Here is a 12,859-nt window from a genome sequence, read left to right on the forward strand (position 1 = left end):
GCCTTCGAGGTTGCCGTAGCCTATTCCTCTGAACAATGCGAAGGAAGCAATTTTAATCAAAGGGCCTGTCTAAAGCTGAACAATGAACAATGCATACCCTCAGAGGATCTCTTTCAACATCCTGCCAGAGGTAAAATCTTTAAAGGCATTGTTAACAACGTGGGAAGCTAAACTTGCTTTAGTGTCGTACCTTTGCTAGACAAGCGGACCAAACAACGCTTAGTTAGGACGTCAAGAAGCTCTTGTAAGCAAAGATGAGCCCGAATACAGGGCACAAGAGAAAAGAGCAAAGGGTGGCAGGATTAATTCTTCATTTCTTTGTCGTCGTCTTGACTGTCTTTGATCATGCCTAAACGCAAAATGCATAGCAAAAGCAACATTGGGTGAAACCACCCATCCCCTTGTAACGCACTGACTCCTCCTCGAACCTCAAAACGCATACGGGTGGGAATATCCATCGTCTCCATCGCATAATTCCACATAATTCCTCGTCACAATGATTAGGGTGCCGCGCGAAAAGCACACGGGATCGGGTAGTAGGGAAGGTGAATACAGAGAAGTGAAAAGGCTGTCCCAGGTGCATAACCTCGCATGATGGCGCAAGACTGTCATTGGACCTGGGCAGCAGTGTTCTAGACAATTAACATCTTAGAGCATGTAGGCGAAGAGACCAATGGCAGCAACCGCGGCAGCATTTCCGTAGCGGGCAGGAGCAGCGGTGGGAGCAGCGTAAGCCTGCGAGCTCGATGTGGCGGGAGTTTGAGAAGCTTGGGAGCCGCTACCGGTAGTACCAGAGCCAGTTCCAGCAGGGGTGTTGGTAGGGGCGGAAGTGGTGGTGGTGGTGGTAGCAGCGTCATTTTCCTGGGCGTCAATCGTTCCACACTGGGACCTGATGTTCGTGGTGCAGTTGCCTTGGCCACGAGAATCGCCAACGTTGGCCTGGATGCAGTCCTCGAATGCCTGGAGGCAGATGAAGGTGGGGATAGTCTGCTTGTAGTACTCAAGACCGGGAGCGGTGCCGTTGTTGCAAGTGCATGTGTACTTGAGGGTGGTCTATCAATTGGAATTAGCTTCATCAGAACATCGCATATTGCCAGGTCATTGGGCTACGGTCCGGAGATAAGGTCGAGATGCCGTAGGCGTTCCAATCGACAGAACAGAAGGAAACGAGGAGTGCTTACCGGTTCACAATCATTCGCGGTAGTGCGATCACAGAGGATATTGCAAGTGTTGCGCTGACCGGTGCACCAGGAAGCTGGGAAGCGAAATTTGTTAGTCTCATGCTTGAGCGGCAGTCGGACATGTCGGCTCCAACTGTGACGGGTCCGCTGTCATTCTAGGCTTACCTTTCAGGTTCAGGTCAATGGCAGCGACGTTGACGTCTGTGTTGGAGTAGACCTTGCGCTGGGCAGAAACCGCAGCGATGGCCGAGAGGGCCAGAACGGCGAAGGATGTACGCATATTGTCGGTTGTTGTTGGGGGGTGGGTGGAAGTGTTGTGTGTTGTTGTGGCAGAAGTATTTTTTTTCCTCTTTGCCGGAGGGAGATGGAAGCGCGTCTGATGAGTCGACTAGCAAGGTATACTCAGTTCCAAGGAATAGTAGACGGCAGTGAAGATGTTGCTTGTTTGATCTGCTTCGTGTGGATGTTTGACGATTGTGAACGGGAAAAAAGAAGAAGGGTAGTCAGAGCAGATGAGCGAGACGGGCAACGATGTGGTTTTATTATGAAGTAACATAGAGCAACGACAGCGGCAGCGGTGGTGGCGGCAGCCGCTCCAGAGTCCCACGTTCTTGCCGTGCTTGCCTTTCAGATGCGGTAAGCGCAATGGGGAAAAGAAGGGCAGGCACAGGTGAGGTGCAGGTGCCAGTCGGTCACTTTGGCAGGGTGTCCTGGTGGAACAGAAACCGCGCCTTCCCTCTTTGAAGGGCAAAAGAGGGCAGGCCGGACAGGTACCGCAATCAAACCGTGCCTCCCACCAGCCAGTGGCGTTTTTTTTTCTCTCCCCCTCCCTCTTCCCTCGCTTTCCCTTCCCTTCCCACGATGCGTCTTAGTCGCAGGTTGCTGGTCTTAGCTTCCTACCCACAAGTAGGAAGGTGGGTATGGGTGTGTGTGTGGATGTGGCTGGGATCCACTCATCTCTCCAAAGTTGAGTGGGGGAGAGGGGAGGAGAGGAGACCAGGACCAGGAAGGTCCCCTCTTAGCGTGTCCTTAGTGCGGTTTCTCCAGCGCGCGCTCGCCGTATCTTTTCATTGAGAAATTCGCATTCTGCCGGTCTGCTGGGTGATGTTGTTGTTCCCGTTCCTCCTCGTGGTGAAGCGACACCGAGACGCGAGCTCAAGCTTGATCCAACTAGTACCTTGCTGTATATGCACTATCACACAAACAGACGGACTGACGTCGGCGTGAGCGGAGCGCCAGCCGACAGACGAGAGAGGCACGTACCGCACTTTTCAGAGCTTCAGATAACACTAGTACTGCTAGTACCATACGGATACGCTTGTGCCTTAAAAACGGGTGTACCTTTTTTCGAAGCGCCAAGCCTTGCACAAAAGTTGGCCTCCCAGTATCAGAATAATACGGAAAGAATTAAAAAAAAAAAAAAAAAAAAAAAAGGCCAAGACAGCGCCATCCCGAGGGTTTGGTGTGGCTGCGGCGATAATCCAAATACAATTACAACGCAATCTCTGACGCGAATACTCTGCTACTCTGCAATCAAGTCTCGTCAACAATCAATTGGTGAGGACTGCCGCAGTGGATGCCAGAACCAGGCAGGCATATGCTGCCCTGGTCACCGTACCTGGCCCTTGTCGCTTCAGACTTTGGGGACTGAAACTTTCCTCAGTCCCTCGTGATGGCCTCATCCTCATCGTCGCATCTCTCTGGACCTCAACCAAAATTACCGCAGATATACACACACACACAAACACGTCTGCGGTGCACAGTCTGGCCCTGCCAAGCTGAAGGTTTCCTCCCTCGTCTTGCACGGCAGCTCCGAAGGGGCCAGACACAGGTTCGTTGACTCAATTGAACTCTCCCCTGCAGTTCCTCCTATCTTTATGAACTTTGGCACCCTTCTGCAGTGAGAGCGGCTGCTGCCAGACAGACACAAAGGGACGGGATAGATGGGATGGTATGAGATGGTCATGGGAGGGACAGCGGTCGGTCGCACCGCCAAGACCCGGCCCCATTTACTATTATTTCATTCCTCATCGTCTCTGTCTCACTACCCACAGGAAGGGTGGGAAAAATACCAATACAATGAAAAAATTAACCGTCTTCCCCCAGTAGCCCGTCTCCTTCAGATTTCATCGGTCCCGGGCTTCATCTCGGGCTAACACGACCCAACCCAGCTCCACCTTCCGACTTTCTTTGCCTCTGACTCTTGCTCATATCTGGTGTCATTGGTCGGTTGCTTTTCTCCTCGGGCTGCAAAAAACATGTCTAATCTCAATTAGGAAAGGTGCTACCACACTCACCAGCCACAGATATGCACCTTCTCACTCTTGCCGTGGCCCGGGGAGAACCTGCAGCTTGTGGAGACATGGATATCTATTGCCAATCAATTGGACGCAATCCATTTTCCCTCTGGCAATCGTTCCGTCACGTCCGCTGCTGCTTGTTAACTTATTGTCCTCCCCCCCGGTCATCCTATCCTCTGTTCCTCAGAGCTTCCTCCACAAACTTCCGCTGTTGTTCTCAAATCATCGATTTCTCTCACGCGCCCAGCAAAAAAGCATTCCACCTTGTGGGTCTTTGTCTCCGCCGCCTCAAGGCCCGCCGTTCACGCCAATAAATTCAAACCCATCATCACCAGCGTACCGAGTATACTCATAATCGCATACGTGCGTTCGCCATACATCATGCCAATGCACTTGCACAATTTGCCAGTGTACCACAGATACAACGTCTCATCTTTCGAAACAGTCCTCGCTCTCTTCCAACCTCTTGTCACATCACAACCTCCTCCTACTCTTGGCGCCAATCATTGTCGCCCTTTGCTTCATTTGACCCCCTACCGCATCCTTGTGCCGCTCCATGTTTCTGTTGGAGACTCCTTGCCTTCAAACACTTTTGCAATGCTACCGCCCTAGCATTTTCTCATTGCCACGGCAGATGTCATTGGCCTCCACAAGCCAACACTTTGCTGCTTGCTAACTAACCACTTTTCGGTCGAGCCCGGCCCTACTAGCAATGGCCCAGTTTAATGCCTTGCACCCTACGGACGTTGTGCCCTATTACCGCCACCTATCGGCCGATGAACGAACATTTCCGCCCAAAGCTCCAGCGCCGTTGGGACCGTCTCCAACAACTCCGCCGTTAAAAAGAGGCCGCCTTTTATCCAAAACCGGGGCTGCCTTCAAGACATGACGTTCTCGGTTTGGCCTAGCGCCCTTACCTGCAAAACGGCCACTGTTGCAGTAGCACGCCGTGGGTACAACCGCCCATGCCACACGCTACACCATAGGGAGCTGCCTCCCACGGTCTTGGGCGCGGAGCTACCACGAGCTTTCCGTCCAATCAACGCGGCCAGTTGCATGCCCAGCTTTACAGTGATCGTCATCAATGGCAGGCTGGTTAGCTGCCTTGTGTGAGTATGAGGGGTTGGGTCAACTCCAGCATCGTCGCCTGACAGGACATCGGTCTGTCCTCGTCACTTTTAGAGATTCCGTCGCAACGACAACTCCAATAGTACTGTGCCGAATTCCCGAGGGGTTGGCCTTTTTTTTCCCCGTCCAGGCGTTGGTGCACCTACGGCACAATTATCGCTTTAGATTCCAGTAGTGGAAAGTCATGCTGTCAATGTCTCGTTCCTTTCTATCTAACCCATGTTCCTCTTATCGGACCACCCCCGTCAACTCATTGTTCAGGCTTACCTGCAGCCTCTCCGGATCAACCAAGTGCATCCGTCTTGTCCCACCATCATCGAACCAACCTCCCATCCATCCACCTCGAAGCACTTGGGTGCATACTTCTGCAATATTGTTGGATATTATTCGCAGGCTTGATTTAGCCCTCGACACCCTGGTAGAACCCAAGTTGCCGATACGAGCTCTGCCACATTGCATTGCTGAAGTGCCTATTGTCCACGCCGGTACTACCCCCGCCTACGAGCTTACGAACAAGTCGGCTTACTTACGCCTTATTATTATTATCCCTTGTAACTCTTCACCATAGTCGCGGGTAGCTGAGCTTGCATTACCTTCTCAGCAACTTCCCCTTGATGAATACCTCATGGAGCAAGATGCCAGGTTTCTCCTTACAAAAACAGCAGGCTACTGGTGTATATGAGCTACAGACACACAGCTTCAGACTTAAGTTACGTGGATACCCAAGAAGTCCATCACCGTAGATCGAGAGAGTCTTCAAGGTGCCATGCAGCCGCCCCACGTAGCCACCCCCAACATCGTCCACCTGGCGGACCGAGACTGTGGAACCGGAAGAGGATCTTCAGTTCCGGATACACATATGACATCAAATCGACATTTATCATCCAATCAACGCTATGTCGCATTCTGGAAATAAACACTTCACATGCATTGAATCTCCCGTTGCCACTATGCGACGCTTGCAGCCGGGCGGTTTCGATCTGCTTTGCTACTCCTTCTGTGATACAGGCGACATGTGCCAGCCAACGAGACTTCGAGAGGATGTGACCAACTTCTCGATTCGGAAACTTGCTCAGCGTACTGCACGTGGCAGCGGGTATATAGTTTTTTATAATATTGACCTGCAGACTTACTTCTCATACTCCCCTTGTGACAGGTTCTGCTCCGACTGAGATTGAATCCTTTACAAGACCGTTCTCACTCCCCGATCCTTTGCTTTGGCTCCGCACATATCGATTCCAAGCCCCTAGCTGCATGCACAACCCTTCCATGGTCGTACACTTGGCCTGGTAACCTAGCCCACCGGCTTTTACCGGCCTACGCGCATCAGAGTCGTTGATCAGTGCGTTGATGGCTCCGGCTATACTCGCTGGCTGCATCATGTACAATGGCATTGAGGGTTCTGAGAAGAACTTCTGTAGCACCGGTACATACCAGAGCAAGAGACAATACGCCTCAACGCAGTGCGCGAGAAGTAGCAGAAACACCGGTGGAGGGTACTGCACATGCATCGGTGTGATGCTGACTGCCTCGACAAGAGTATAGAAGTCCTTGAATACAGGAGGTGCTCCTCCGTCCGTGACCAAGAAAGGTCGCGCCGCCACCTTGTGGGCGTGGGAGCTGAGAAGTGCTGCCTCGTACTGCAAATGCGCCAGCGAAACGTTGGCCCCGTGTACCCAGTTCTGCATGAAAGGTGCAGTGAAAGTTGGAAAGCTGGCCATACGCACGGTGGCGCCAACAAGGTAGTCGTCCTTGTGGCCATATATGGCATTTCCTGGCCTGACTGCACCTGTCCGGAAGCCGCCTGGCTGTAAGGGGTCTTCCGGTATGGTGTTCGCATCGCAAACAAGGCGCTCTGCTTCCCCCTTTGTCAAGGCATAATTGGCAAAGAATTCTCGGTGAGGTCGCAAAGGTTTCCAGAAATCCAGCTCATCCAGAACCTGCAGAAAGTGTGTAGGCCACCGCTTCCATGGCGCGTTGAAGAAGTTGACAGGCTTCAAATTAATGCTGCAAGATGAGGTGAAGACGAATACGTCAGCGCCAGAGGCTTTAGCAGCAGCAAGCACATGAGCAGTGCCAGTTTTGTTGACCCGTGAGCAACGATCATAGACCAACGGGCTACGTTCAGAGGGACGGATGACGGCGGCAGTATGAAACACAGTCAGCGGGAGGTGGGCAACGGACTGTGGCCATGGCCTAGCAAATGCGGCAGAGGTTTCCGAATTCGAGGATATATCAGCTTTGGCAAAATCCACTTGAGACACCGGGCCCTCGCTCATATCGTCGCGTCCAGGCTTACGGAAATCGACAATGCGGATCGCCTCAGGGGGGTGGCCGCGCGCGATCAGTTGGATCACCAACTGACCCCCAACCAAGCCTATAGGACAATAGATGTCAGATCGATGAACAGAAAAGGGGTGAAAAAGCAGCATCTATTTGAGAAAACACATACCGGCACCGCCAACAATAATGTAGCGTCTGTCTAGCTTGGGCGGCAGGTGGGGCGTCCAGTCAATCGGCTGCTTTTCCAGGCGCTCAAAAGTCTGCTTGACCTGTTCCGGCGTCCATCGATCTGGCGACACTCGCAGAGCCTCAGGCGGGGTAGTTGACATGGAACGATTGATCTTCCAGAGATATAAAACCAATGCGGCCAACACGCCAAGAATGACTCTTGAAGTCCATGATTCCAGAACCATGGCGATCTTAGTTATCTGACGCGCTTCCCGGCCTGTCTGGATTCCCTCAATATCCACCCTCACAGTTTTTGCTCACTTTTTCGCTCACGGCGCTTTGAATTGGATGATCAAAATACGAGTGCGTGAGAATCGAACGGTTTCCATGACGCAATGCTAAGGAGGGGGGACCGGAAGCCTTTAAATCCCGGCCAGTTGAGACTTGCTCCTGGTTTACTCGCGCATTTCGATTCCGAGCCGATCAATGCACTAGTGAATTGGAGTCATCCCCACCTGATCTGTCCTTGCGCAAATATCAAATCATCTCAAATCCCTCAGTAGTGCTCCGAGACCCACTGGTCCGGTCGTGTCAGGAGGGAATCTATCTACCTTCACAGACAGAGGTGATGCGTTCATTGCTGAGCTGCACAGACTTCCGCGCAATTTTCCAATGTTTGTAGCGTCTTATCGGTACACTTCGAGAGCACACAATACTACTAGCAGTGGACTCCAGTGAAGAACCAAGAACAGGGTGTTAAGGTTCAACATGTCCGGTGCGACCCGAAACCGAGTGTGGGGTACGGCGCCGTCCCGCGTGGCACTAATGTGGAGAGAAGCTCTTGTCCGTTATTTGGTCATCATTGGCCCGGATGGAGCGTATTCCCCTGACAGTCCCCCCGCACACATGCAGTGAGCTACACGGGACTTGCAGCGAGCGGTCATCCTTGGTCAGAACCTTATGCCTTGCGGTTATCTTGTCTCTTGTTCTTCAGGAATGCACGGGTGCCAATCAGTCTTGTGCGCGCTCGTAGTTCAGGCTTACTGGCTGAGGGCGAATCGAAGATTTGTGGTTACCGAACTTTTTAAAGTCGCCCTGGTCGAATGATGTGTTTAATTCTGACTTGTTCCGTACTGCCAAGTAACTGAGGCAATGGCCAGCTTGGTTCAGGTGGCATTCATATACAAACGTTCTATTGGTTTCAGCACTTCTTCTGCCTGGCTGTTCGTCGGCCGTTTCCCCAGATCTTCTTGTCCCAACGTGATCTTAAGGCTCTGTCCGTCTCTCTTGCTCAAAATAACAATCAAGGGACGTGAATTCAGAATTATGCTTCGCCTGCATGGGGATGCGAGCATCGGAATACAATCTACCTATGATTCTATGGAATTAGCCGTTATGCAGTCGATTTTGGGTGGGTAGCTAAGCTTTCCAGGTTGTTGCTATAAGAGACCATGGTGTACCGGTAAATCCCGGAAGTTTGCTTGGAGAATAGACGGGTAATTGAATCGGACTAGTGCGTTGCATTCTCCGATATTGTCGCACTTTCGGGCTTACAGGCAGGATCTTTAGGTTCTACGTTACAGATGAAATCGTCACAAGGGATCCTGACTCTGGAGGAATGCTTGGGGAAAGGTTCTGAGCTTCGGGAAGCACAAGCTTTCACGCATTTGGCAACCGCTTTGTCACAGGGCGGAAACAGGCCCGCGGATTGGGACATTGGGGGATTACATCTGATGGTATTATGTTGAGGTTGGAGTAACATTCAAAACGCCTATGCCCAACTGGTGGTTAACCAGTATAAGCGAGGGCCTCCAGTTACAGGAGGGACTAGGAAGCCAGAGATTGATGCAATCCTTTTGGCTCCCCTACCTGACCCTCTTCACTCTGTCCCGCAACCTCTAGCACGCTAATCTAATGACGACTTTAGAACAATTGGAAATGGCAATCAAGATCTATTGAATTGGTACTGCAATTGAGTCGATGCGTGAAGAGCGTTCCGCGAGATTATAAAGACGGTCAACATGAAAGTGCTTATGGCTAAATGGCGATATTTGGAGCAGCTTGGAACGTGCGAGCATACACATTAATTCATGGCCTCGCAATGTCTCGACCACCTCCTAACCAGATGAAAAGCCAGCTTATCGCAATGAACAGTCTCCTCCTCCAGCTCCTCGTCCAAGCCAGACTACCAGACCGCCACGCCAACCACGCACTGGCGCCGGTCCAATCCTGCCGGCCGCCGATGATGCCATCGTGCCGTCCCAAGTACGCCAGCAGAGCCCTTTGCTTGTACGTAAAAGGCTTCGAGTGGCTCCCATCTCCATTCAGCACCTCCGTAAGGTACTCGCCCTTCTGAAGCGCCACCTCCGCCAACGTAGGCAACGACTCCCCGTCAATATCCGCGGCGTCGCCCAACGCGTACACATCCTCCATAGGGCTCCCATCAGGTCGCAGCACACGAAGATACTTATCCGTCAGGATCCGCGGCAGCCCCTTTTCCGGTCTTTTGACGGGAAGCTTCTCGACCAGGTCATTCGCCTTGTTTCCCGTAGCCCAGATGAGCAGCCCGTACGGCAGCTTCCCGTCCTCCTTTGTGTAAATCGCCTCGCCGTCGACCTTTTCAATGTGCGAGCTCGTCTTGATCCCGACGCTCTTTCCCTTCAACGATTTCACGGCGTACTCGCTCAGCCTCTCGTCGAAGGTTGTAAGAATCGTGGGCGCGACGTCGTGAATCGTGATGCTCAGTTTACCGTCGAGCTGGGGGAACAGGAACCGCATCTCCTCGTGCCAAAGGTCCCACAGCTCCGCAGCGGCTTCGATGCCGATGGCGCCGCCGCCGACAATGCGGATGCTGAGGATGTCGCGCTGTTCCTGCTCGCTGGCCGTCGGAAGCGTCGCCTTGTCCAGCATCTGCAGGATCCGCTGCTGGATCATCCGGGCCTCGTCCGTCGTCCGCAGGAAGAAGGCGTGGTCCTTGGCTCCCGGCGTGCCAAAGTCCTGGATCGCGCACCCCGGCGCGATGCACAGCTTGTCGTACTTGACCTCGAAATCGGACGGTCCCTCGCCGCCTATCTCGGCGTCCGTCCTGCACTTGATGACCCGCTTGTCGAAGTCGACGTCCTCGGCGATGGCCTTGTAATAGTCCATTTCCGTCCGGCTCTTGCGCCGTATGGGCTCCTCTGCCAGGCGGAAGTTGAACAGGCCGCAGGCGGCGCTGGCGAGGAGGGGTGTGTACTGTACTGTGCGCGTGGGCGAGATGACCTTGATGTGGTACTTTGCAAGCGACACCTTCTGGGAGAGCTGGAAGCCTCCCCAGCCGGAGCCGATTACAGCGAGGACTGGTTTCGACATTTCTTCACGGTGTGTAGCTGATTCTCGGTCAAGTGTGTCGTTTATTGATGGCATCTTTTTGCCAAGAGTGCTCGTTCAATTTGTTTTTTTTTTGTTTTTTATAATTGACTTGTCCTTGATCTGCCCAGGCTACGTTACAGTGCTTGACGTCACGACGATTTGGTTTTAATGGTAGCAGATAACTGTGATGGTGTTATAAGCATTTCGGAGTTTGAACGTCATCGATTAATGGACAGTTACAATTTAGGTAGTCTAACAGCTGATTCTAGGGCTCTGATTGGTCGGGAGGGGATCACCGGTGGTTCTTCCAGCAAATGCCGGGAGATCTCCGTGCTTGGTTGAAATACCGAGCTCCAGAAAAAAAGAGGACTGGATTCTGGGTACGGAGAACGGATAAACGGCATCAAACACCACTTCAGTCGTGGGGGCTTCAACATGGACTTCTAGTGTGCGTAGATGCTCGGATGTGCTGAGGGAAAACAAATTCAAACATGCTTTCTAAGAACGTAACAACAAAGATATCAAAGAGGTTTTTACCATTTATACATCAAGACTCTGGTTGACCGATCATAGTCCCTCGGGCGCTTGAGCATACTTTCTCAAAACCGGATCCTTCAACAATGCCTCCATAGCTTCATCCAAGACGCCCATATAAACCTCGACTCCTCCCCTCTGTGGATCCGGCAGCACAATCTGCATCGTATGGCACACCCCCACGGAAGGCGGACGAAGAGCTAGCATCTTCCCGCCAAAAGCAGGACCCCATTGAATGTCGTAGAAGGGAAAATCGCGCCACGAGGATTGGTTCATGTAGTTTCCAGGCGTGTCCAGGAACATTGTTGCTGTAAGCCTCCTCACATCCTGAAGTCGCTCCACCAGCGCCGTCACACTGTCGAGGTAGGCACCTTCAGTCTTGGCCACAGCTTGGCGGACAGCAATAGCCAAGTCTGCGAGGGATACCTCGCTGTCTTCTGCAATGACTTCACGAATATCAAGAATTGCGGGCGCGAAGCCGAGAATGTTGCCGAGAGTGTGCTTGTGTACCGGCACGCCTGCACGGCGGCGCGCATCGAGGGCAATACCAACGATAGACGGCGACGGCGTCGAGTCCTCGGTTGCGGAGCGGAACTTGGGGCCTTGCTGGGCTGACATTGTCGCACGCCAGAGGAGCGCCGAAATGGCGTCGTTGGTAGTAATGTAGGGCGGAAGGGCACCCTCCTTGGTCTTGAAGAGTTTGGCGTTCGAGGGAGATGCATCTTTCTTTAGGGCGGCGAGGGACTCTGGGGAGAAGTAAAAGATGTGGCCGTGGTGGTTCGGTTCTGCGAGCTTTGGTGGAACTCCCTCAGGTGTGAAGGGAAGTTCGACGTATTCTGCATGGTCTTCAGGCCGACCGGCTCTGAGCCCCGTAGACTTCAGCAACTTCGCTCTGTCTTCCACGGGGATCTCGGCAGGCTCGGGGATGGGGATACCCTGCGCACGCCGCACTTCTTCAGCGAGCAGCTCCGTGAACTTGTACGCCGTTGTGCCGTCGGCATACGCATGCATATACATCAGGTTCAGCAATAAACCGCCCCGGATGAAGGTGGCCTGCAGCCATGTCACGTTCATCCGATCCCCGGCCTGGGGCCACTCTCCGCCGAGTCCACGCCGACAGAGAATGGCAGGATCAAGTGCCGAGGCGGGAAAGCCGCGGGCTTTTAGCTCGGAAAATGAAGGGAAGTTGGCGTCCCCACGAAGGTCCTTGGCAAGGAAGTCTTCAATCTCATCGCCGTAGTATCGGAGTCGAAAGAGCCCGGCCTGTTTGGAGTCCTGTAAGGGAACCGCCTCGCAACCGGCGATAGGAACACGGGCTTTCATTGCTTTGTAGGACGTCTGCAGGAGGTGGGTGAGGTGGTCTATGTCGTAGTCTTCTGAGAGCTCGAAGTGAAATATGACGCGGACCCATCCTTTGGGGCCAACTTGCTCAACAGGGAGGAGAGGAGGGGCAAGATCTAGTTGGGTAGTGATGGGAACGGAGGCTACATGTGTTTCCACAGCGGCAGGGAGTTCGGTTGTGGTTGTAGTTGCAGTCATTTTTTTCAGAAAGAGACTGGGCTTATGTTGTGATGAGGGCTTCGGAGAGTGTTAGTGTCTTGCTGAGTAGTCGTGATTGAGGAAAGAAAACAAAGCGTGAGTTATCTGTAGACCATGTTCAAGAAATTCAAGGTCCATCAGGAGCAGTCGACGTTTAAATAGGTCTCAATGTATTTGTGTTGTCTATGCGGCTAGCCCAGCCAGCATTTTGCGCCTCTCACAAGGCTGTTGGTTTGCTCTGATTCTCATTCTGGACCTCGAAAGGCGCAGCACGTACGTTTCAAAAGGATGGGAACCCTTGGTTTGCAGCTACATCGTGCGTTGTGGTTAAGATGCGGCAAACGTGTGCGTATAGCAGGCACCCATCAGTAATGG

At 52.7% G+C, this 12,859-nt stretch overlaps 4 protein-coding genes across 4 annotated transcripts; all 4 read right to left on the minus strand.

Annotated features, from left to right (window-relative positions):
- Nucleotides 1-648: 648 nt before the first annotated feature.
- Nucleotides 649-1,461, minus strand: CTRU02_208637 (pci domain-containing protein; the record flags this gene model as incomplete). The annotated part of the gene is made up of 3 exons (XM_036733269.1): nt 649-1,053; nt 1,182-1,255; nt 1,347-1,461. The coding sequence occupies 3 exons, from the start codon at nt 1,459-1,461 to the stop codon at nt 649-651; spliced, it is 594 nt and encodes a 197-aa protein (XP_036575026.1).
- A 4,284-nt stretch (nt 1,462-5,745) lies between these two features.
- Nucleotides 5,746-7,305, minus strand: CTRU02_208638 (3-beta hydroxysteroid dehydrogenase/isomerase family; the record flags this gene model as incomplete). The annotated part of the gene is made up of 2 exons (XM_036733270.1): nt 5,746-6,986; nt 7,062-7,305. The coding sequence occupies 2 exons, from the start codon at nt 7,303-7,305 to the stop codon at nt 5,746-5,748; spliced, it is 1,485 nt and encodes a 494-aa protein (XP_036575027.1).
- Nucleotides 7,306-9,148: 1,843 nt separating this feature from the next.
- CTRU02_208639 (mitochondrial external NADH dehydrogenase protein) lies at nt 9,149-10,465 on the minus strand (the record flags this gene model as incomplete). Its single annotated transcript, XM_036733271.1, has 1 exon — nt 9,149-10,465. The coding sequence occupies one exon, from the start codon at nt 10,463-10,465 to the stop codon at nt 9,149-9,151; it is 1,317 nt and encodes a 438-aa protein (XP_036575028.1).
- A 513-nt stretch (nt 10,466-10,978) lies between these two features.
- On the minus strand, nt 10,979-12,484 carry CTRU02_208640 (enoyl- hydratase isomerase family; the record flags this gene model as incomplete). Its single annotated transcript, XM_036733272.1, has 1 exon — nt 10,979-12,484. The coding sequence occupies one exon, from the start codon at nt 12,482-12,484 to the stop codon at nt 10,979-10,981; it is 1,506 nt and encodes a 501-aa protein (XP_036575029.1).
- Between the last annotated feature and the right edge of the window lie 375 nt (nt 12,485-12,859).

Source organism: Colletotrichum truncatum (assembly GCF_014235925.2).
Source record: "Colletotrichum truncatum strain CMES1059 chromosome Unknown Contig_0005, whole genome shotgun sequence".
Taxonomy (NCBI): Eukaryota; Fungi; Ascomycota; class Sordariomycetes; order Glomerellales; family Glomerellaceae; genus Colletotrichum; species Colletotrichum truncatum.